General features: G+C 36.1%; 1 protein-coding gene across 2 annotated transcripts in view; it reads right to left on the bottom strand.

The window, feature by feature from the left end:
- Positions 1–7,202: 7,202 nt before the first annotated feature.
- The window catches only part of UBE2W (ubiquitin conjugating enzyme E2 W (putative)), a 26,818-nt gene continuing 8,061 nt past the window's right edge, over positions 7,203–25,959 (bottom strand). The window contains exons 3-7 of one of the 2 annotated variants that reach the window (XR_002086107.1): positions 20,490–20,581; positions 17,208–17,310; positions 14,514–14,669; positions 13,315–13,409; positions 7,203–8,918 (exon numbers count right to left, since the gene is read on the bottom strand). Coding sequence is in view for 1 of the 2 variants with exons in the window: in XM_009272646.1 (XP_009270921.1) it covers positions 8,905–8,918; positions 13,315–13,390; positions 14,514–14,669; positions 17,208–17,310; positions 20,490–20,581 (441 nt within the window). In the remaining variant the exon portion in view is untranslated. The remainder of the gene's footprint in view (positions 8,919–13,314; positions 13,410–14,513; positions 14,670–17,207; positions 17,311–20,489; positions 20,582–25,959) is intronic. The other variant, XM_009272646.1, reaches the window with a different exon arrangement.

The following is a 25,959-nucleotide window of genomic DNA, read 5'->3' as shown; positions in this document are numbered from 1 at the left end:
CCCACCCATCCAATTATTTACCAAAAGCATTAGTTTATTAGTTTTGTGATGATTGAACGTTGCTGAATTTGACAATTTAAGTGAGAGTAAACCCCCATATAATTTGAGAAGTTCAGTGTTCATTTAATAGGGTACCAATCTACTACCTGAACAGCAATTAAAAATGCTTAAAAAGGGAATGTCTATGACAGATATGTACTTTTTTTCAATTTCTCTGAAAGTTTAAACAAGTGCAGTGCCCACATGCCTTCACAGAAGTTAGTGAAACATCCCCATGTCTGAAAATATTTTGATCCTTCAAAGCCATATTAAGACAAAACATAAGCAATCTACAAGGCACTGTGTCTTTACAGATAGATGAAAACCACCCCAAGATTTTCAAGTCAGCTTCCTCACTACACCTACAGTTCACTATGGGACTCAGTCTATTATTGTTTTATATATACATTTGATAAAAGAAAAAAATTAGACAGAAAAAACACCTTAGACAATAAAATCCAAATTTGGAGGGAGGCAGCCTCTAAGTTTCTACTTCGAGACACAAGCTAGCAAATTCTCACTTCCTTTTCTCCAGATTATTTTTAATGCATTAATCTTAACTTTTAAGAAAAAAAAGAATGAAAATGTGGAAGTTGATGGAAAGCTGCACTTTTAAATGAAAAGCTATAAATAATAAGGTCCTTGATACTGTATCAAGGAAGGTAAAGTACAACATACATATCAAGATGGATATACGCTAAAATCAACCCAGGTTAATGCATGGCTTAAGCAAGATTTATTAACCGTCTTTAGTATGTACCTACACATAAAACTACCGTGGAGACCAAGACCAAGAAATAAAGCTCTATGACAGAAAGAAGCAGCGTTCTGGTGCAGACCATGCAGCAGGACTCCTTTCCAGAGGCCAAATCCTGCAATAATACTTTGCAAATATAAGAAAGAAAGAATTAAGTAAATGCCTTATCTTGTGATAAACTCCTAACAGTGACAGGACCCTTTACTCAAAATCAATCAATCATGACAGCTGCCTTGAAATGCATAGAAAGCCACCTCACCACAAAACAGTATGGAATCGGCTTATGCAAAGTTCACCACAAATTTTCCAATTAGATCTCTGGTTTACTCCAAAGAGAAACCTGAGACATTAAACGTGAGGTGCAGGGACACTCCAGACTGGGCTGGCTGGCACAAGACAACTCCTGTCATACTTACCCAGGTACATCCAATATTGGATAAAAATTTTAGATGGATTTACATTTCAGAAATCATTCAGGAAGACCTAAGCCTTACTATATTGCATGCTACAGTCACTAAGGTAAGGAAACTTGCCTTCTGGATGAAATGACAATTCATATCAACATCCAAACGGTAAACCTTTACAATGTTCGCTTTCAAAAAGTGTTGCACAGAAATGAGTTTAAAAAACCCCAACATTACAAAGTAGCTGATGGGGAAAGTATAGAAGTAGATGACATATTTAGATGAGTGTAAGAACTATTCAGAGAAGTTTTTACGGAAAAGAATCACAAGCTTTTCTATATAACATTCCCTAGTAGTACCGGAGATACCAGAAGACAGGAGTAATGTCCAGATGTGATTTAGTCTATTCCTACAGACTAAAGAAAGGAAGGAAGCGGACAGAAGGAACTCTCAGAATTACAAAAACACATAGCAAAGTGCCATACCAGGTCTATTTTTCACCTGCAAGACTTCAGAATCCCGTCAGGCATACTATGAAGTCTACTTGGCTCAGTTTACTAGGATTTCTGGAAAAAGTATTGCAAAGGCAAAAAGAAACCTATTACCTCAGTTCATGGAGAGGGCTATCCATCCTCCGAGTTGTAAAGTTTGATTGGACCAGTGATTTTTCTTAGTACAGCATATCCCAACAAACTCTGATACTGGTTTTCATACAGGACCTTGATCCTTCAGTTGCATCAAGACCATAGTTGCATTGCATTTGCCCTCTTCCACTTTTGAAGAGCTTTGCAACGCAAGAATTACAGCTTGGTGCAATTACTGATGTCCTCTTAAAAAAAACACACCGCGCCACCAGCCACTGATTCTCTGAGAATCTTCAGAAATCTATCGAACTTAACCTCTAAGAACTGGCTGTTCCCCCTCTCACTTCTCCCTCCCACCCCACTTTGTGAGCATAGCTTATCTCCCCATGGCATCCTCATTGTGTTAGTCAACACAATTTGCAGGAGCATTTGGGAGATCGTTCCCAACACAGGACTGTCCGGACTATTACTTGTTTAAGGAAGCTGAAGTCACCTGTTAATCCAGCATGATGCTGAAGACAGAAATTACTGCTTGGGGCATATGATAATGCACGGATACGTAACACATTAAAAGAGAGTTATAGTCCAAAACTCAGTGTGATACAAAACACATTGGTGCAAGGTGATGCTCCCCAATTTCTCTGTTCCCGTAAACTCAAATCCTTATGCAAATAAAGACTTCAGGCTCGATATACTCTAAATCATCTGGAGATTGGGTGTTTTATCAGTCTTTGTGACTTGTTTACTTAGTGATGTATACTTCCTATACTGCTACTTTCAGAATACTAACTTCGATAAATTGTCTACACTCAATAAAGGTGTACTTTATTTTGTGCATGTGAAATATAGCTACGAATGTTTTCTGTAGACATACGGACAGTTTAGAGAATAAGAGAGAGATAGTCAAGAGCTATTCATCCTTTGTCACCGGTCAGAATGACAGCTGTCACATGCTCTTTACTGACCCAGTACAAACAATAAATTGAGATCAAAACCATTAGATTTCAACCATCTTTTGAACAAGACCTTCAGAGGAAGGCGTGAGATGAGGAACGGTGTGGTTTTTGTCTTGAGAATGTCCTACCACAGTGCAAGAGTCCTGTTCTTTAAGCATATAACAGACAAATGAGATCTGTATCCAAGATTTCTGTTTCAAGTGTTTTCTGTATTAGAAGATGACTGTACCACATTTGGCTTTCTATCTAATCCCAAGAACATTTGATTTGTAACATAATGATTGTTTTCCTTTTGGAAAATAACTGGGCATTTTCTGAGCAGCTTCACTGAATCTGTAACTCCAGATTTGATTAAGGTTTGACAATGTTGCTCTGATAAAAACTTAACCAAAAATATTCACATAGAGCAATGCTAGCAGCCTTGCTATTTCGAAAAAACAAAACCCAAAAAGCCAACCAAAAAAATCCTGGGCACTGAAACTCAAGGCATCTAAATTGAGAGGTAACAGATCACTAGAAGGCTTTGGAACGACAACAGAATTTTTACTAGAAAACAGAGTTACAACAGATAGGAGAACCCCTGCCATAGATTGTCATAGGCAGTCCAGATCTCCAGCTCTCAGGCTTCTCATAGCACGTAACAGCTTCTGCATAAAACAAGGTTTCTAGTACTTTACATTATGCAGAAAAGTCTAAAGATATGAATCAGGTTTCAGCCATCACCTCTCAAACCCCAACTGCACAATCCTTTCCATTTCTTGCACTAGCTCCGAAACTCTTCATTATGCAGCAAGCTGATTCAATTTGCTAACTGAGAAGATTTTCACTTTTTCTTCTCAAGTCGGTTTCCTACTGGCAGACTCAGACAATAAAGCTAGATGCAAGGTAGGAACGTGAATCATGAGGCTGGAAAGGAAGAAGGAGTACAAATTCCTCCTTTTCTAAGTGGCAGTAAACTCAGAGAAGATATTGAATAGCAGGAACCCTGCTTGATTTCATCTCTAAGGATAAAATGCCCTGGAGAAGTGCATTAGCACCATCCAGATAATATTGTAGTCCTGGGAAGAGAAAGGGCCCAGGATGTTCATCTGAACAAATTTAACCCTGACCTACTTGGCAGAAAGCACTCCAAAGGGCTCCAAGAGAATAGGTTCCCACCTGCTGAAGACAAGACAGAAGTTTTAAGGTCTTATCATGGAGATTTTAAATACCAAAAGACAGACCAGCATGAGGGAAGCAACTGTGGTCAGTATTACAGGATTTCAGATTGTAGCATGTTTCTTTGAGGCTATCATTATGGTTTTCAGTTCTTCGTTGAATTCTTATTCCAGAAAAGTAGAGTCTCTTGTAAGCAGCTCTTTCACCAGCAGAAGTCAAGAGAAAAATGACACTTCAAAAGACATAGCATGTATGTAAACTGAAGGGGGTTAAATACAATCTAACCTACAATCACTGACATACACCTTAAGAGCTCCTATGGAGTATTATACTAAAAAGACTGTGGACACAGGCTTATAAATCTGATCTCTGCACCGATATCATACACTGCATGATCAATTGATTTTGCATTTAGTTTTTGTTTTTTAAATACAAAATAATTATCTGAATGAAACCCACACAGGTTTCTAAGAAGCCGCTTCATGACAGCAATTAGTTTGGAACTACAAAGTTACTGAAAATGCTCTTGCTTTGTAATCTAAAAAACCCTCGCTTTAAGTAGCTCCAGAGAGAATTTCTTAAGTTGAATCAACTGCTCAAAACCACCCAAACGCTGCTTTTAAAAGTACTTAAAATCTGGAGGGGAAAAAAAAAAAAGGCAAGTCAACAGAATATCCTGCATTGCTACTATCAGTAAAATGAAATGAAAGTATTTCTGAATTATATTTTAATATAGTAAAAGAAGGCTCATGGTATTTCTACTCTTCCAATTTCATTAAGGTATTTTAACGCCTGATGGTTTGGAAAGTTCACAGAAGTTCTGGAAACAATAGGCCAACAAGTACCTGCACACAAACCAAATCCCAAGTCTCTTTTCCTACCCTGCTGTGTAGCTGCAGCTGAAGATGGAGTATCACTAACACAGCTTAATTCCCCTTATCCAGTTCAACACTCAACTGTTCATATACCACTGCATATGAGAGCAAATCCAAACCGGATTGAGTGATTTGGATTAAAACTAACTGGTTTTAAAAGCAAGTTCGTTCAAACCTATTTTTTTTAGAATGATCAGGATTTGTGAGTGTGCAAGCACATCATAATGCCGAACTGCTTTACCAGAGGAGACAAAAACTATACTGGCTTCCCCCCAAAAAAGCTAGAAATTATACAGCTGCGCTACCGCAAAGCTTTTAATATCAACAGGACATCTTCTAAGAAACAAGCACCACAGGTGGTTTTTCCCCTCTGTTTTTAAAACATCATTCATTTTAATAAATATTTATATATATATATTAAAAAAAAAAATCACTGAGAACAGGACTGGGAAGTCTTATTATCAATTATATTTAAAACCTTTCCTTACAGACATTTAATCTGTTCTTTAAAATTTAATTACTGACATGGGAATTTTATGATCTCCTTAGACCGTAACTTTAAAACCTTAGATGTGAACTATATTTTGTCAGACTTTCAAATAAAGTAATAACTAAAAATCAAACATCCAGATCAGTATTCATAACATACGATATATGAATTAAGAAACTTACTTTTTCACAAAAATAGGTTCTTAGGTATCAAGAAAGTACCTTACTTTTTCCGAAACAGAAGCCATCATCTCTTGAATAAAAAATTGTACAAAACTGAAAGGAATTATTGATATGAGGCAGCAGAAGTTTCATTTAACAGTCCTGACATATGCTAACAAAATGACAGAAACTCTCTTCCCACAACTGCAAGCAAACGAAAATCCTGGACCTGAAACTCCTCATTCAATATTTGAAGTGTTTGTCAAACGGCAAAGAACCATGATAAGGAACTATTTGATCACCTATGAGAAATGAAAGCACCACATCTTAGTGTTTTGTTGTTTTGTTTTTGTTTTTTTTTTTAAGAAACTACTTCCTTCAGCTGTTACAACAGATACTCTCTGGAGAAAAGAGGAGACACCTCACTATTACCCAAATCTGTCCCTTGATATCCATCACAGCATTTTGGAATTACTAACAGCTTTGTCTCAAGAGCAGCTGAATGTAAGGAACAGTGCTTCTGCACTCCACCATGAAAAGGTCCACACGTATTTCCATTCAAGGGTAGTAATCTATTTTAAAACAAGAATTTATTGTGTTATAGTATAAAGACACTAAACACAAAACAAAGTGTTTAACAACATGAACATTGACACAAAATAAAAGCAAGATCGTTTCAAGCCAATTCTGTAACCATTTCATGTGAGAAATTCCAAGTGAAAGTTACATACACAGGGTCACCCTATGGAAAGGATGGCACCACCTTCATCTAATTCAAGCCCTGTTTCAGCACATCATAGCATTGTCAGAATAGTTGCATTATTTTGAGGGCTTGAGTGGTATATAGGCTTTGTCTTGGCCCTCTGTATATAGGTGAACTTACCAACAGATCTACAAGAGAACCAATGGAGGCATTTCTACTGTAAACTAAAAGACCTGAGGTACATTCTCTTCTAATCTACCTTGCATTTTTTTGATCTAAGTATATTATAGGGGAGGTTATTAAAGAGCAGCATAAATTTGGTTATTTAACTTCATTGTAGTCCATGTGATAGCATAGGTCAATAAAAAGTATAATGCTTTGCACTAAAATGCACATCTTCAACAAAATACATACAGTATGTCATAAAGCTTCTCTGAAACCATGTATTGTAGTATGGCAAGCCACCATATGAAAAGATACATGAATCTGAGAAGATGTACTTGAACCATTTCTTCAGAGACATTACCTTGTGTCACAATAAGGTCTCTTTTCCTGTGGATTTGATAGGATCCATTATGTGAACCATTCATACGTGAATTTCTCAAAGATGCGTCAATCCTTTCCATCAATAGAGCAGTTAACATGAATATACAGATTAAGTATCGGATTACTGCTCTTTCATATGAACCATTTCCAAAAATAACCAGTTTGATTAACTCACAACAATAAAATTTCGCTAAACAAAAAAAGTTAGGAACAGAACTATTTCATTTGCTTAAAATGATTATTTTTGGCTCTTAAAATAAATTGAATTCTATGTTTCAAAGGCTCATTGTGAAAGTATATACACACACACACATATCAGATTTATATCCAAAGCTAGATTTTGCCATTGAGTTTTAAAGGCCAAGAGATATTTTCAATACAGTAGAAAAAATAGCAGTTCCTGAAGTATATTGTAGCCTCACTTCACTGGCAATATCCATAATTCAGTTGCCATACAAAATACTTATCTGAAGCAAATAGACCTGAACTCTACCCACCCTGAGTTAAGCATCTATACTTTTTTTTTTTAATGTTTTAAACATCAGGTAACAGAGAAGTACGTACAAGGCTATAAAACTTGTCAGTTATCATACAGCAGTAAGAAAAAAAAATCAGTATTTTCAGCCAATTTTCTGTTTGCTATTGTAGTTATTCATTCTGGGTTGGTTTTTTGGGGTTTTTTTTGGCTTTTGCTTGTTTGGTTTTAAATCAAGTAGTTACTTGATTTAGACATTCATGCATTAATCACTTGAATTTTTTTTTTTTTTTGAGTGCAACAGTAAGGCAACAGTAAAAAAAGTTATAGAAATTTTGCATATGTGTAAAGGTATTAAGTTTATAAAAGTGCTTCCTAAAAAGACAACCTAATTGCAGTATCAAAATATTACAGAGTGGTGAGAACAACTATCTATTATTTCAATAAATGTTGCTCCATAGAAAAATGTCAATCTGATTTTAGGCTTTTTCCCCTTTTTTGGTGAAGTAAAATGGAAAAAAAAAAATTGGTATGGCTGCGTGGGACAAGCAAGTTAAGAAAATATACTTTAGTCTAAACTTAAATAAGAAGGTCCACACTTTTTTGTCAAAACATTAAGCCTCTGTCAAAAATGTATTTTTTTTTTCTTTTTATAGTACAGGATTAAAAGACAAGATGATGCTTACAAGATAAAGAAATAATTTACATGAAAATATCTTCTGACAAAGCTTTTCAATCAAAATATTGTTTTGTAACATTCAAACATGACGTACAACAACAAAAGAAACAGTGAATGCAAACAAAAAATGTTATATGGATTGCTTTCAAACACATAAATAAATGAAATATTGGTGTAGGCAGTAGGGCTCATGCTGATGGCTAGCAGGAAATAACAGTGTGCAATCTATTTGGAAAAAGCTCTAAAGTACAAATTACAAGCCCAATTACGGACTGCAGCAAGTTCAGTTATATCACTGCCATCCTCTCCTATCTCCAAAATAAATTCTTGATTAAATCACTCATACCCTAAATTACTCATACCTTTGCTTCAGAGATATGAATAACTATATACAAAAAGTAGTTTTATTTCACCATAGGGATAACATTGTACCTCTCTGCCCATGTCACTTGAAAAACCTTCCATGTCAAAACAATTTGACAGCAGATAAACAATTTAATAAATATGCAATGATCTTATTACAGTCCTTCAGCTAAGCATGTTAACTCATGCTGCTAGTTTTGTGATCACAGTGCATAGAATCCAAATATAAAAGAATGGGGTGGCTTCTAAGGTAATGGTCGATCCCTTGCTTATAATCCAAATATATCCGAAACTTTCATAAGGTCTGTCATGCATCAATCTTTTTTGTGGCAGGAGCAAAACCTTTCCCTCGTACAATTCCCATTGCCGGCAATGGATGCACCAAAACCGCCAAGGAGCTCAGTGTTATTGCACAATATATGAAGACCTGGAATTCTTCCAAAAGCTTAAAATAAAAATAATGGAATTATTCTGACATTTCTGGACACCTGCATTAATACTGTATGACTAATAAAAGCATGTCAGTTGCATGGACTGAACCAGCGATCAACATGCGCCCAGAATGCACACTAGTAAAAATGCAGTCAAAGGAAGTAGTCTTCATTGCCTATAGGTCACTTCCAGTCAAAGGTTAAAGTTCAAAGACTGAATGATCAAAGTGCTCATTTTCTCAGTAGGACTATCTTCTGCTACGAGGATCACAAAATGGTGGCATCAACATGTGTCATCTTTAAAATAAAAGAAGAGTATTTATGGAAAACATATAAACATTCTACATCCAAATTAGCAAGGTGCTGTATGCAGAAACAATTCCTAGCATAGACAGAAAAGTAACATGCAGCGGAAATACACCGATTGAATAATTCTGCAATTTTGTTCAATAATGACTCAGGAAAAACGAAGAAGAGAATATCAAACATAAAACTTCCAAAAATATACATACACCCCCAAGCATATTGGTAGTAGCAAATATTCCATTAAAAGGACAGTAATTTCTACATTCAATATTTAGAAAGCCACTCATTAGGAAAATGAAAGCCCAAATATGCTTAACATTTTGCACCCTTAAAGTACAGCAGGTCCACATCAGTTATCAGATTGAGAAATCCTTTTATAAGGAATATAGAGCAATAAGAGCCGGCAGAATGGGCTTTTCTCAACCCTTTATACATATACATGTATGCATATTCATTTATTTCTCAAGAATCAACACGAACTATAGCTGACAGAATTATGCAAAAGTAATAGGTTACTACTGTAATCCTAAATTCTTAAACGTGAAAATAACTTACTTTCACTAAATTTTAGACATTGTGATTGGACAGAACATACTAAAAAAGAAGAATATTCTATGCCAATCTTTTCTGTGTTATGCTCAATATTAAAATAAATATTTGTCTGTGAAAGCTCTCCCTTTGAAACTTTCTCTTCCACACATCAACCTGCAGTATATTTGCATCTGGCAACAGTAAATATTAAGCTTGTTAACAGAAAGCAAACTTACTGTCTGGTTATTTTTAATGCACTTACTTGTAACACACCTAGAAAACATAGCCTCATAAACAGTATTTTCACTGTTTACAGATATAGTATGTACAAAGTAGCAGCAAACAATTCTACATTCTCACTGGAAAACATTATGTCATCAATACTATTACATGTAAAAAAACTTCATTTTGACAGGGGAGTAAAAAACAAAAACTGTACATGTAAAAAAGATTGGACAAGGATGCAAGAGAGATAGAAGGGGTATCTGAACTGTGTACTAAAAGCTTAGGCCAAATACCAGAGAAAACACTTTCTAATTAAAAAAAAACAAAAAACAAAAGCAGTAAGGAGGTGCTGGTTGAAAACAAACACTATTGCCCTCTTTTTTCACAAAAATCTACCTCCTGGCAACACCAAAAACAGGCAACAGCTTTATGAAACCAATTTCAGCCTGGATGCCCAAGAAAACTGTATCTGGAAGATCCTCCTGTCTTTAACACAGCACGATCAACCCTCAGATTGAAATTCAGCATGAAATTCAATGTACAGTTGAACCAGACGTCGGGTAGGGCAGACAATCCAGAAATATTTTTAGTTATCAAAGATCAGGAGTTTTGAAACAGGGCTTGCGAGGACATCAGTTTGCAGCAAACAAGGGTCCATAACACTGCTGATGGAATAAGTTGCTTTGTTGGGGCAGGGATGAAATGAGAGATTAAAAACTCTGTAATAAACTAAATGCACAGAGACACACATTTACATGTCAGAATATATCTCAAAGTGCCACTTTATCCCTCTGTGTTCATATCGGTTTGCTTTACATCAGCTCCCAGTCGTGCACTATTTGCTCCCAGCTAAATAAATTCCAGGCACCTACTGGAAAAAAAATTTCCTTCAAAGGCATCTGTTTAAAGTAATGACAATCTCCCTCCTTTCTCTTCAAAACACAAGGATTCAATTTCACATTAAAGCTAAGCCAGTCCCATGGCTAGCTGACAACAGAAGGGGCAGAACGACTCTGCATTTCCCTCCACATGTTCTTGTATTAGCACTGGCATTTATTTCACCCAGTGGTTACCCTTGGACAGCTGGTTTTCTTTTAGTTGTGATTGGTTTTTCTCCCCTAATTTACCCAGCCCAAAGTGGTTCAACCACAAGATTAGATATGTGACACTTTAGTTGAAGCAGGAGCAGAAAATGAAGATGACAGAATCACCTTTTCCAAGGGCTTGTAAATCTTTTCAGGTGTACATGAGGTTGAAGACAGTTCTTTTCCAGAGAGAGGTGGTTAAAATTAGCAGGCAAGCTACACTTCCCACTTTAGTGTAACCCACCATTTCTTCAGACCCATTAAGAAAACACTTAAAATTTAAAGATCATGCCTTGGCAGTCTTCTTGTATGTCCACAGAAGAGAAACAAAATTACTTGTAACTGAGCGAAGGAGCAAGTGACATGCAAAACTTGAAGGAAAAACCCTCTAGCATTTAAGAAAAATTTTGTCCAATGGACATAGGGCATGTTTTATTTTTTAATGTAAGAATTCAATGGTGGGGGGAAAAAGCCCAATGAACTTTTAATCATGACCTCCTTTGTAATTAGTACTTAAAAAGGAAGTTAAAAAACAAATGAAAAAATAATGAAGCAAAACAGTATGAGTTATTTAAATGAACTGACTTGCTTTTTCTTGCCTCAGGTTGGTTTTTAGGTTGCTCTGAATTTGAGGAGGGGTAGGGTTTTCTGACTTTCAGAAAACAGCCATTGTGTAATTACTTTGAAGTAATTAAATTACTTGTTCAGTGGACTATAAGCAGCTTGATGGTTTTGAGCCACAATTATATAGCAACTTTCAGAGTCAGACAACCCACATTTCTTTTCATATTCATTTGGTGTTTTGCTTGTTTAACTCAAATTGAATTTTATGATTATGAAATCAAAGAAGTATCTGCAGACTGTTCTCCTTGATAGACTTCATTCCTGAATCAAAACGAGACTCTAGTACAAATTCAAAGTAGACAGAACATATTTTAATCACAAGATAAAGCCAATAAATGAAACTTTACTTCTTCCTCTTTAAAAATAACTAGCAAGTGAAAATAAAAATAGTAAATAAAAACTCTCCAAAAATTGCCAATAAAGAGAAAGCAAAACTAGAAATGGAGAAGCACCAAACACATTACAGGAGTGCAAAAACAGAAAGAGAAGAGAAAGTGACTACTGAATAATCTGGTGAAGATGAAAAACCCAGCCTTGCGGGCAATAGGATTATTATTCTTGGAGTCAATTTTAAAAACATAATGTAAAACCACACGATAAACAGTCCTGAGTTTCTTAAATACCTCTTAATCCCATGACATACAGCACTCCTCTTACTGTAACTGAAGTCACCTTGTTTTAGAGATACTATTAGAGTATTATGAGAAACAGAGTTCATTCTGTTACGTTACCATCAAAAACCCATGGGTCTCAGTAACTATTATGAAACTCCCAAATTTTTATTGGTAAGGCATCCACGGGCATTTAAGAATCTAAGGGTGAAGGCTCTGGCATTTGCTTCTCCAGTCATTAACTCCCACTGTCTCAAAAGATCTGGCCTCATTTCACGTAGGGGACAGAACATGTCCTGGGGTGGGGAGTGAAAAACAGGATGTCTTATGATGGAGCCTTCAGTGAAACGTAGTGATGGAATCAACTTCTCCTGCACCACCCTAGCATACAGCATTACCTGCTCTAACACATCCCTTCCCAAAATACATGGGCTTCCAATAACCACCATTTGTACAGTATTTTCCTAGGGAAAGCAAAGAAAGTATTGGCCAACAAAAGAGGAGAGAAGAAAAGCATAGCCCGTCTCTACCCCCTCCTTCTTTCTTTCCTCACCAATGGAGTGCATAAGACAAGCACATACAGCCAACCCCAGCTCTGGGAAAAGGATGACAAATGTTGAGGCAGAAGAAAGAAACCACACAGTGTAAAGTCAGATAGAGAGCACATGGAAAGAAAAAAAACAACCAAACAAAAAAACCCAAACCAAAACAACACAACACTAGCACTGCAGACACTATAGTACTATACGTAGCAATTTTAGCATGGTATTTTTGTTACCATGTACACGTAGAATCTTATTACTATATTACTGACTATTAGTTCTTAAGAGCCTTTAAGTCAGCCAACTGTCCCACACTGGAAATTCTGATTAACAGTGGAAATCTATTAAAACATATAGCTGTTTACATACATATAGGCATCTTTTAATTGCCATAAAAGCTCTTAAAGCATTACCAACAACAACAAAAATCCCTGGGTTTAGAGCTAAACCTAGTTTCATTATGGACCTTCCCCAACCCCAAACTTAAGACTTGCCATGGACTAATACAGTTTACAAGAACTTTCATTCAAATTCAATCCTACAATTTAAAACATATAAATCTGTGCTCTTTAAATTTCCATCAGGAATTATTAAAATGCGATATAAAAAAATCACAGCAGAGTACCAAAGAAACAGGATTTTAGTAACTTTTTGAAATTTAAAAAAAAAGAGTTTAAGGCTTTGAATGCATTTATCCTACTTTTCTACATTTTAATTGCCTTCGGCCTGAAAAAAAATTCAAAATTCCTGATCCTAGTTAAATACTTACCATGATACCACCATTTTGTTTTCTTTGGATTCTTGTTACACGTTCTTACATAAAATGAGTTATCTGGAGGTCGCCTCTGCAACAGAAGAAAAGACCTACAAATAATCAAACAATCCTCATATTGTAATACATGAGCTATTTAATAAGCTTATGAAAGGCTACCACGTGAATGCAGTGAAAATGAGGTAACAGGCAGGGCTAGACCTTTGTCAAGAAAAATCTCTTAAGGATCCAGGTAACAATTCTTACTGGAGATACTCCAAGCAGAAAATTAATGAAAAATACCAAACAGTTTGGAGATAGATGGGGAGAAATAAATAAAAAGAAAGAAAACAACCCACAAGAAAGGAACAGCTCTTTTAAAAAAAAAAATTCCTTTGCAGTTTGGAATCTAATTCTGATATATAAGATCCAATTCACATCCGTAAGTCTCAAGCTTGGAGTGGGTGAAAAAATGAACTTAAACAAATATCTCTATCAGATCAATACTTCATATTCTTCAGCTCTCTTCTTAAGTGTCATCATTATGCAAAACCGAAGTCATAGGATACAATACCAAGCCATTTTGGGGGTTTTTCTACCACATACACATGACCAGGACTGACTAGGATGTGACATAAATAGGCATATTTGGATAGCAGTACAAGCTCTGACCACATCTAACTTCCACAGATATTCCACTGCGAAAGAAATAGTCAAGAGTAAAAGGGTAGTCTCTTTACAAAAAAGGTCTAAGGTATCAGTGCCAGTCACCTACGACCAAAAAAGCAGCTTAGCACCATTTACTTTCCTGAAATGACAATGATCAAGATCACTGAAATAGTACAGCTGCAAAGCCTTACAAACACCTGCACTAAAGACATTTCAATAGTCATTTTTCACTGCCTTTAGAGACAGAATCAATTTACAAATAATTGTCCTAAAATGTGACTGAACTTCACAATTAGTACAACTAGAAGGGTTCCATTCACTCCTCTTTTCCAATAATTATATATGAGCAGGTTACCATGAAAACAGTTACAAAGTACCTACTGCACTGTTTATTTTGCAGTTCTAGCTTAGTATTTTTTCAGTAGTAGAAATGTAGATATAGTAGTTTTGCCTATTTTAGAATTTGAGAAATGAAAATCTCACTTTGCAAAGTAGAAAACTATTAACTTTTACTTATTCTACTCCAACAGTGCTAAAAAAACCCATACCTTTTCTTTGCAGCTGGAAAGCATGCTAATAATGCTAAGACAAACAGATTGCACTGAGAGAGCTGGAGACCAGTCTTCTGTTAGAATGGATAAACAGATATGACCATTGCTATAAACATGAGGATGAACAGGAATATTGTCTCCAGTAAACATGACCTAAGAAAAAAAAGAACAAACATAATTGTAATTTATTGTCCACATTTTCAGTAAGACTGTGTTGCTTTTGGGAAAACAATAATATCTTATTTAAGAAGCGGTTCTGCCACTTTCACTTACACTAAATATTACACTTTACCATGTTAGGTTCATTCATTTTTGGAAGCTGTTAATTGAAATGTAAAATAAAACAACGGAAGCCTAAATAGCTAGTGAAGATGAAGTTGAATAAATGGTTAAATGTAGGGTTTTTTCTATGCATTTTTCTAGAAAAATGCAAAGGTAGCAGTGTAAAGACATCAAACTGAATTTTTTATATCTTGCAGCCTCAGTCTTTTATGTCCTACGGAATACAGTTGCCTAGCCAAAACACTGGATTTTAATGGCTTCATAAGCCACAATGTTATACACCAGGAAACACAATGTGATTCACAAATGAGTATTTCTATAACCCTGGACACAATAGAAATTAAGTTCTGGACAACTCATCCAGGTTCCAGCATAGAGAGTAAAATGCATCAATCCTATTAACTATAAAATAAAGGACTTGTACAACCGAAGTATGTTACCGTATAGGAAATATTTTTAGATCATTATTTCAAATGGAATATGTCTTTATTTGACATGGATGAATACAGAAGAATAGCATTTAGAACCTTAACTCCTCTCTATTAAAAGATAGTATCACAGTCAAAAAAAGGTTAGAAAAGCAATTCTAACAACTACTGCTCTTATATCAAGTTTTTGTCAAACACATAGTTGGCTCAGGACCAATGGAAATGGAGTAAAAGTGAAACCTTCGTAGCAGCATTATCCTCCTGAGCTCCTTATCCAACATAACCACTGCCATCCTTTATGCAATGACATAATAAATCTCTACCACGCATAACCATAATACCCAGAAGCCTCTTATGTCTATATGACTTAGGAAACACTTATGTATGTGTACAAATATGTATACAACACACCCACCTCATCACTGACTACAAGAAAGAAGCTACACCTTCATCATATAGGAAACCGAAATCAGAAAGCTTAACCTAAATGGCAGATAGGTTTCTGAAGCAGCAGAAAAACTGGGTGCAGAATGATCCTTCATAGGGTCTTTAAACTGATATTTCTTAAGCATTGAAGAGCTTACCTTCATAATCCAGTAATGTATTTCACCTCTAACTAATGTCTTCCTTTTATAGGAAAACCAGAACTAGGCATACTAGGTAAGTAAAAGCATGCACACTATGATAGACAACATACATTTAAAGGCAGAAAACAACCAAGTGATTAAGCAGCAGAAGTGTAAACTGTCAATTCACAGTAAGTAGATTTGCAGGAGAGAATTATGACCCAGAGGTTTGTAATATAGAATGAACTTACAGCACAGCAGTGTTTTTATAACGGAAACTCTAGCCATCTACAACAATCAAGTATCCAGTACTTAAATTCTTATTGTTTTCTGTGCTAAAAATCAGTGTACATGTACGGATCTAATTTGCTGGTTTACAATAAATTGCAGAGCCACACACACAGGTTGAGTAATGAGTACAAACAGCATCTACTTGGAACCAAATAAAAGTGGCTACTCTCCTGTGGGTTGCCTATGAGTAGTTCGCTGCAAACCTGATGGGCTGCAAAAGTACAGGTAGCCAGTTTATTCCTTAAAACCTAAGACTGAAAAGTCAACATTCTAGTTTTTACCATGGTACCTAAACATATGTAATGTTTATGGTTTAAGTGTCTCTCACAGCTCTGTGCTTCAGTTTCAACACCAATGAGAAAAGTGTCAGAGAACACTCTTGGAACTTTGAGCTGAAACAGACACGACAAGAACTAAGGCACTCCTGGTTTTCTTCTTCCTTTTTCATAAGAGTGGGGGTGATAGCCAAACACTACTCTTACCAGCCACATTTTTTAACGTTCCCCTCAGATAATGGAAGGATGGATATACAGAGCTCATTCTGCAGCCTAGTAGTATTGCTGCCCCTTCAGTTCTTTACGTTGCCATGAAGGCAATACAGTATCTCACACCTCAATTATAACCACTAGGCTTGCAGGGCTCTCATAAAGATTTCACGTGTCTACGAGAATCCCTACCACAAGCACAGTATTTCCCCAGCTGTATTAACAATGGCAGCAGAGAAGATGCAAGAGGCTTAAAAACAAACTTGAAAAAAAAAGTAGTTGGAAGCAAAAAGAGAGGGAACGAAGGAGCAGTTTGTTGTTTACTCTACTCCTACGCTGCAGTGAAGGGGACCTTCCTACTTTACCCTGTGTTGCTCTTTCATAGATATGAATATCAACCTCAAAGAAGCCTCCAGTTTACACTGCTCTTTCATCTCCTATGAAGCCACATAGACTGTCACAGCACTATATCTCACTGCAGAATCATTTTTAAAAGGAAAGGTAACTGCACAATGTGTTTAATACAAATTAAAGTAACTAAACCTCACATCAGGATATGTGGATGATACCAATACTCAGCATGTGTCATGCAGCTATAAGCTAAAGGTAGCATTAAGCAAGAAGTAAGAAAGCAGTTACCTGAGGCGAATCAAAAGGATACCGACTACTGAACTTAAATAGAAGCTGAAATTTCTCCCCTTCATATAGTGTTCCTGGAGCACCTTCCATGTCTACAATCCACCTAAGGAATGGGGAAAAAATTTTTAGTATTGTGGACTGACAAATTGTAATTTTACTCCTGAAGCACAGGATTCATCAAATCAATTACAAATCGCAGCCAAATCTTCTAAACTCTCCATTAGTATCATAACTATCACAAAAGTAAATAACACATCAAGCCTACATTTGAAAGAAACAAGCTTGGTATTTTACATACAGGCATTAATATAGTGCTGCAAATTATACAAGTAATTACGACTTGAACTCAACAAAGACCCATCAGTTCCCAATAAAATGACTGTTAATGTGAGAAAACAAAGTTGAAACAAAAGACCTGTTCCAAAGTTTATTCCTACACAAAAACAGGCTTGGAAGAAAACAAACTAGTACACATTCTCTTTCATGTTGTTTTTCTTTTCTGTCAAGGAAATTATCAATGCCATTTATTAAACAAAAATCTGTATCCAAGGGGGAAAAGCAATGTTCCTCTTGCACTGACACCTGTGAAAAACTCAGAAATTAAATGGTATATAACCTGGCAGGTAATGGAACCAAAACTGAAAAAGTTAATACTATAAAAAGGAAAAGGTCACAGAAAATTAAAAACAAAACAAAACAAAAAAGATGCTTTGCAACAGTAACAAAGAAAACACCTCAACATTTACAGTATTCTTTTTCCTCTGCTTCTGGTCCTTCCATCATAATAACATGGAAGTAACTGACAGGTGGAGTTGGAGGGGGTGGGGAGTGTTGGGTGTGGGGTTTTTGTTGGTGGTGGTTTTGGGTTGGGTTGTTGGGGTTTTTTTAATCCAGTCAAAAATAGATGCTTTGCATTTTCTTCAACACATACAGCAACACTCTGCTATCTAACTTCTGTCATTTTGGAGCTCTGCTGTTGATCACTTAATACCATTCTTTGCGGCATCACTTCCCCATTTTTGTCTTTCACCCTTGATTGAGTTTTACACATTTGCGCAATACAATAAGGTAAAGATTCAGCCAGAGACTACAAAAATGCTCAGATAAGATTTACATTAGACTCAAGTGAGGCAACTGAGATTTTTCAGAACAGCAGTGTGTACAGAAAAGTCAACAACTCCTCCAGCTGACAGTCTGATCATCCTATTCCCAACCCCTCCATCCTCCTGTCATATACACTCTCCCCGTGTATTTAAGCCGTGCACGTTTTATCTTCCCCTCTATTACTCTTTTTTTTTTATTTTGAGAAAAATTGCTTCTCTACTGAACTGCCAGCTGTCACACTCTTCAGGAGGAATGCATCTTCAACAGTAGCATGATGATGGCTGTACTAGTGTTCCGTATTTTAATTTTGTGAAGACTCCTTCAATTTAATCTATCTGTGCTCCAGACCACTTATCTCTTCTTATGCCTTCTGCTTTTACATTTATACACATGCTGCACCAATACTCTTCAGCTTTATTGGTCCTTGTGATCCAGAACCTTCACTTTCAAGTTTTTAAAATAGTTTCATTTACTAAGCAGAAGATAACTCTGCCTGGACACTGCTCCTTTTATGGTCAAGGAATCACTAGAACCCATCTTTCCTGTGTGCTTTACAGTTTGGCCATCTCAAATTTCTAATCCTTGTGTATTTAAAATAGATGATTGCTTAACATTTCAAATGACCCAGTTACATCATGGCATCCAATTATTTTATTCAACATCTTTCAAAACCAAGCTAGTACTGCTACACAAATCTTTACTGCACCAGTTCAAACCCTAACTTGATTAATGAACTCAGAACATGCTACTTCACATCAAAAACCCTCAAAAAGAAAAAATACGACATTACTTGTGACAGAAAGCTTCTTAAACAGTGACAATTCCAAAATCTAGCATGACAGTAAACAGGAAGTTTTTATGTGTAAGGTATTGAAAGGTATACAAATTGTACATAACAGACAAAAATAACGAGGTAGTACTCTGGGAACAGAGACATCCTAAGAAAAATGGAAATCCACAAACTGAAAAAAAAAACCCAAGAATTTTTCTTCCTTTTCCATCTCTTCATCTGCTGTAAACTTTCACTCAATAGCTGTTTTCTGTTTAAATGAGTGAAAAACACTTGCAATATTCGTTTGAGTCCTTTTTTCAGAAAATTTAAGTATTTTGCTTCCCAAAGAAAACCCAAAGTAAAGCAAGAAACACAAGCTGTAATTCAGCAGTTGTACAGCAGTTTATTATTACTTGTACCAAATTCTGGAAAGTGCTATTTCAATTTGTTTTAGTCATGTTCATCTGCATGAACTGCCACAAAAACCAGCATCATTTAAAAAGCAATAACAGTGATTAACTCAGCATATACATGGCTCAGAAAAGCCTCATGTAACATGGTCTGAGTGCCACCACCAAAAATGCAGATGTGAAGCAACATCAGAAGTCAGCTCTATGTTATGTTTTCAAATTGATCCATCAATCAGTAATATAGTCCAGAACATATAGCCTGAGATTCATACTTTTATAAACGTTTACATCCGCTAATAATTTTTTAACATTTCTCTAAAACTAAACTAAGAAAATTATCTAAAAGAAATGTCAGCACAGTCTAAATCTTTTGAATTTCAGTCAATTAAAAAAATAGTTTAAATACCAGGAACAACGTCTGTCCATTTCAATGGACAGAACACAGAATATTTAACCATGTTTCTCTTTCTGCTTTGCTAATCACAGAAAAAACTACAGCAGGGAGGAAGGTGCAAAGAAATGTACTTTCTCTTGTTACTTCCTGTAACTTTGCTCTTTAAGAAGCTTCCCCCACTTGCTTTAGAGAAAGAAGGTAATGGAAATTAACAGCTACAAAATATACTCACCACAAATAATGCAGAAACTAAACCACCTACTCCATTATTTCAGTAAATTTAGAGGGGTTTCAGAGGTTAGTAGCTATGAGAGATTGTTAAATTATTTTATTCTAAAATATGCAGAAGCTTTCACCAACTGACATTTTGTTAGATGGTAAAATGTCTAATAAAAATTTAATGAATTCACTATCCAGTTCCTGAGTGTTCAGCATGTTACTGCAATATACTCATTAAGTAGAACAACGTTTCACTCCCTAGACTAAAAGCAAAAATTCAGAATGTTACTTGGAATAAGTGGTGGAAGTGGCACGCAGAAGACTTCTCATTGCTTACATTTTTCAGCTTGATAGCAAAAATAAAATAGTATATATATACTTACTGAGTAATTGAGTTTTGTACACTCTTTTCATTTAGAGTCATTCCTGGAGGTGGATCATTTTGCAATGCCAATAGTTCTTTTTGTAATCGTTTCTATAAAGAAATTGTATAGAATATTTGAAATAGTAAATAAAGTTAAACAATAAACATGCACACTAAAGTACATTTCATCAATTATTGAAAGGTAAAAGGAGTTTTATTTGAAAATTTAAATACAAAGTGAAACTGAAAGGTGAGAAAGAGGGAAGACTCCTCTCCTAGAAATTAAACTGAAAAGTCACAGGCAAAAAAGTCACAAGCCTTAAACCTACTTTTTTGGTAAAATTCAACGGCACTTACATTTGCAACACTGCTAAGCGAAGAACTGTTGTGTTACAAAATACACAGAGGTATCCAGGATTTTGTCGTATTACAAAGATGTCCATCAGAGCTCTACACCTAGCAGTGAACATTTCATATTCCCCCGATAGGATCAGATTTACAATTAATTCTCCAAGATTTTAACAACACAACTCTTCCTCCTCTAAGTAATTTAAGACACTTCTATCTGGCAACTGTGCAAGCCTTTGCCTTGTTCTAAGTCATCCCAGAAGACAGAACACAAAACTAAGACAAGACTGTGACTTGCAGAACACAAACTATTTTGTAACTTTACAGTAACTGCATCTTAGAACCTACAGGGTCATAATATTTAGAAAAGTGTTACACCAGTAGCTCAGGTAATTCTTACCTATTTTGACAGGGATAAATCGGTACCTGCAACCAGCCGCTTCGATAACAACTACCAGAACTGTTTCTTACAATCCATGGAGCAAGGGAAATGCAACCTCTGTGAAGTGCTATCACTGGGACTAGATTCAGAGTGTATTTTCTCCATATAAACAGTTATGCAATATGTTTTGTCATTTCCAAGCCATCTAGATAACGGAAAGTTCAAGGCTTTCTCATTTCTTACTCTCCTTTTTCCTGCCAACAATTTTAATGTTTACCACCTACCAGTCCACTTCCATCATCCTACTAGTCAAAATGACCTTACATAAGATTTAAGCTTGACCTAGCACTCAAGAGGAATAAATATATATGGTTGGGGGTTTCATATCTAATTTTGATTCCACGTACAATTTTTTAAAATGTAGGTTTATCTCACATTTGTAGCTGCTTCTTACTAATTTTCCAAACAAACTTTCTGATGCTTAGTAGAACTTAAAAAAATCCACAGGGGAAAATAAAAAAATGTTCATTTGTCAACATAGAAGTGATTCAGTATCTCATTAATACCTTTGAAATACGACTACAGTAAATTCAGACACACAACTCCTAAAGAAAACGCCCTCACACATTCACAATTTACACTCTGAAATAACTTTCTGTCTATCAAGCAGCCCTGACAACTTGCTTTGGGCTTCTATTTTGGAATTTCCTACCTTGAACCCAAATACACACTTTAAAAGTCTTTTATTTGCAAGCAATTAAACAAATATGTTTTGAAGTGAACTGTTAATGTCATAGAAGAATTTTAAAGGCTGTTATAATTGGTGTTCAGATACAAACAAACTGAAAAAACAATGGTAGCGTTTTCATAAGGAAGCTATATACATTGCTAACACAGTGAAAAAGAGATTAGATTCCTAGTGTCCATCTTTTGCTTTCTGCACAGTTTAAGAAAATTTCAGATTATAAACACCAACAGTGTTTAACATCACTATTATGAATTAAACTGCGAAAGAACAAAGTTCCAAAACCATTTTACAAATCCTTAGTTTGAGTGGCAGAGATGTTTTGAAGTCAATTCTCTTTCTGACACTTTCCAAGACCATCATCAAATAAACCTCAATGGTAGTCAACCCATGTATGCCTTGTCATATAGATCATCATATAGATGATGATTCTCTATAAATAGAGAAATATGTTAAAGTTCAAGAGATTAGAGCCTTATACGACAAGGGAAAATCCAAACTCTTTCCCTTAAAGAGGAGATTTGGAAACTTTAGGTAAAAAAATAGTAAAGACCAAATGTTTATAACAGCAGCAAATAATTCAGTAGATCCATTTTCTTATATATGTAGACCAGCTATAGAACTCTGTCTTTATAAAAAGGAGCCTAAAATCCATTCTAAAATTCAATTAAAACCAGCCACATTAAGGTATCAGTATCTGCTCAAACACAGTAATTTGAAAAGAAGAAAATTTGTTTGTCCTGTATCCTACCAAAAATTCCATATTATCAACAGTTAAAATATCCTTTCATTTGAATTTTGGACCTTTAGCTCTTTTCTCCAGCAACCGTCTTTTCAGTCTAATACAGTCTCAGACACTCTTTTATCCATCTCATGAGTGCAAATATTCTCTCCGACTGCTTGCAGAGTACCACTGAAGTGCTCTGTTCCTCTGATCTTAAATATTTGCTGACACTGTCATGGGGTCCTGTCCATTAAACACAAATAATACATATAGACAACATATTGCTTCTCATCAGTTGCAATACAAAATATATTAAGCTCCAAAAATGCATCCCAGGGAAATAACAGGAGATACTATTTACACTTTGGGTCAAAAGTATCACAGTAAACAAAATCATATTTTTAAAGACAAAAAAGAAATTATAATTTCCAAGTTAGCCAGTTCAAACAAGTATCAACATAAGTTCAGTCTGACCTGTATTTGCAGCTCCCAGTGAGAATATAATTAACAAAAATACATCCATATCATTCCCATATAAAGCTGAAAAGAGCACATTCAGTAGAAAACAGGTATGTTATCTGACTATTAAGCCAAAGAAATTCAATAACCTAAGTCCCCCAGAAAAGTAAGCCTTTAACATTGCTAGTGTTGTAATGAAATGAAAACAAGCTTTAGCAAAGAAATCTATCACTTTGAAATACGGGAATCCACAAAGAAAACCTGACTATGATTACCTATTATGCATAGAAAACTCCAGTGCAATTTTGACTAACAGTAAGTTCCTAGGCACAGCTCCACACTGGAAAAGTTGGGAGGGGATGCAGAAGTCAAGAAAACCACAGCTCTTCTGGACTTGTTCTTGATTCAGAGGAATGTCCCAAATAGAACCAAGTATCAGCAAAAGGTGTTATTCCCCCTTCAGCCTTACTGTAACCACTCTAACCCTATGCCTATCTGAAGTATCAGCTGTGTTCTCCACTATACCATGCCCTGATGGATTTCCTGTATCTCAACACTGCTCTCCTTCAGGGTAAGGCCAGGGGAAAAAAAAATAAAAGGAAAAAAAAAACCAAACACCAACCAAAAAAAAAAACCCATAAATGAAGAGGATCTCACCCCAGAATTGCAGGCAATCAGGAGAGACGACCAACAACTGCTATTAGAGATGGCACAGAATCCTTTTAATTTTTATTCTCTCCAGCTATACTGACTATCTTGGATAACTTCCCTTGAAATTAAAGGACAAAAATACCATTTTATAATAAATTCCTAGATTTCTCCAGTCCCCATAATGACAGGAACTCTGAAAGTGTTAGACAGCTCAAGGGTGAAAAAAATGCTTTTAAAGATTTCATAAGTGTTACTCTAGCTACTACAGTCTATAGATAGAAGCAAGGCAAAGTCCTTACACAAAGAGAATTACTTTTATTGACCAATACACATTTAAGGTGTGATACTTTGGGGAATACAAGCCCTTATTTGGAGTTTTTTTCCAACTGGAATAATAAAATATACTATCTATTTTACAACTCTTTACTATTCCAATTAAACATGCCATACAAGTTAATCATACCTTATCTGACAAACATAGCTGGGTATCTCTAATAGGCTTTCACCAGACATTTTCAAAATTTGGTTTGTTCTATCAAGCATCAACTCAATTATTTCTGTACAAACTAATGAACAGCTGCCCATAGACGTTTTCCAGAAGATGCTTGAGAGTACTCTATAGCAACTGTAACAAAATTGTAGAGGGCATCATGGCCTACTAACCAAAATTCATTCAAATACTGAAAAATTGTTTTATGAGAGGGGCTTACTAGTATTTAGAAAATTGTCTTTTAATCAACCTCTCTGGTCAACGCATTCCAGTGTTTGACTACCCTCATGGCATAAAGTGTTTCTTTCATATCTTACTGGAATATCTCATGTTCCAATTTGTGTCTGTTGTCCCCTGCCTTCATACTGCAGCTCTGTTTTCCCTATCACCCTCCCATTAGGTTGTTGTAGGCATCAGCAAGATCTTCCCTTTGCCTTCTCTTCTTAAGGCTGAAGAAATCCAGTCAGCCTCGCCTTCTAAGTCATGTAGTTCAGCCCCTACCTATCTTGGTGGCCATCTGTTGGACTCACTCCAGTACATCAATGTCTTTCTTGTATTGGGGACTCCCCGAAGACAGTAAATCAGATGCAGTCTCAAGTGCCAGAGAGAGGGGAAGAATCACTTTCCTCCAGCTGCTGGCTACATGCTTGCACACACAGCCCAATACGCAGCTAAGGATATTCAGAAAATTTGGAAGATACTCTCCAAAGACATTCTGAAGGACTATTTTTTTCTTCCTCTCCCCCTTACCACAACTTAAAATAATTTGTCTTATGTTGTGTCTCATTAATACACAAAACTGGATTATCATGAGCCAGATCTAGTTTTAAAATAAATAAATAAATCTTTTAAATGAAGCTCTTGAAGGCCAGATTTATACAATTTAATTAGGAAATTGAGCTCCTGCTTACCATAGTAATTCAGAAAACATCTAAAGTTTAAATGCAACAACTTGAAATTAATTCCTCTTCGGTGTTTGACAATATTTGTACTAGCTGACTGTCATGGTTTAACCCCAGGCAGCAACCAAGCACCACACAGCCACTTGCTCACCCTCCCACTCACCCCCCTGGTGGGATGGAGGAGAGAATTGGAAGAGTAAGAGTGAGAAAACCCATGAGTTGAGACAATAACAGTTTAATACTTGAAATAACAACAACAACAGAAGCAGTAATAATAAATTGTAATGGAAAGTAAAACGGGGGTGGGGGGTGGGGTGTAGAACAAAACCCAGGAAGGGAAGGAAAAAAAAACCAACCAAGAGGTGATGCAACCGCTCACCACCCACCAACCGATGCCCAGTCAGCCCCCAAGCAGCGATCACCGTCCCCCGGCCAACTCCCTCCAGTTTATATACTGAGCATGACGTCACATGGTATGGAATACCCCTTTGGCCAGTTTGGGTCAGCTGTCCTGGCTGTGCCCCCTCCCAGCTTCTCGCTGGCAGGGCACAAGAAGCTGAAAAGTCCTTGACTAGTGTAAGCACCGCTTAGCAACAACTAAAACATTGGTGTGTTATCAACATTATTCTCATACTAAATCCAAACCACAGCACTGTACCAGCTACTAGGAGGAAAATTAACTCTATCCCAGCCGAAACCAGGACACTATCCACCCCTTATTCTATACCATCTACGTCACGCCCAGGTCCCACACTTTCCAATTAATCACCACCACCTTTCCTGTATAT

Source organism: Aptenodytes forsteri, unplaced genomic scaffold (genome assembly GCF_000699145.1).
Source record: "Aptenodytes forsteri isolate BGI_AS27 unplaced genomic scaffold, ASM69914v1 Scaffold62, whole genome shotgun sequence".
Lineage (NCBI taxonomy): Eukaryota > Metazoa > Chordata > Aves > Sphenisciformes > Spheniscidae > Aptenodytes > Aptenodytes forsteri.
The sequence above is the reverse complement of the archived record's forward strand: the minus strand, read 5'-3'. Positions and strand labels throughout refer to the sequence as shown.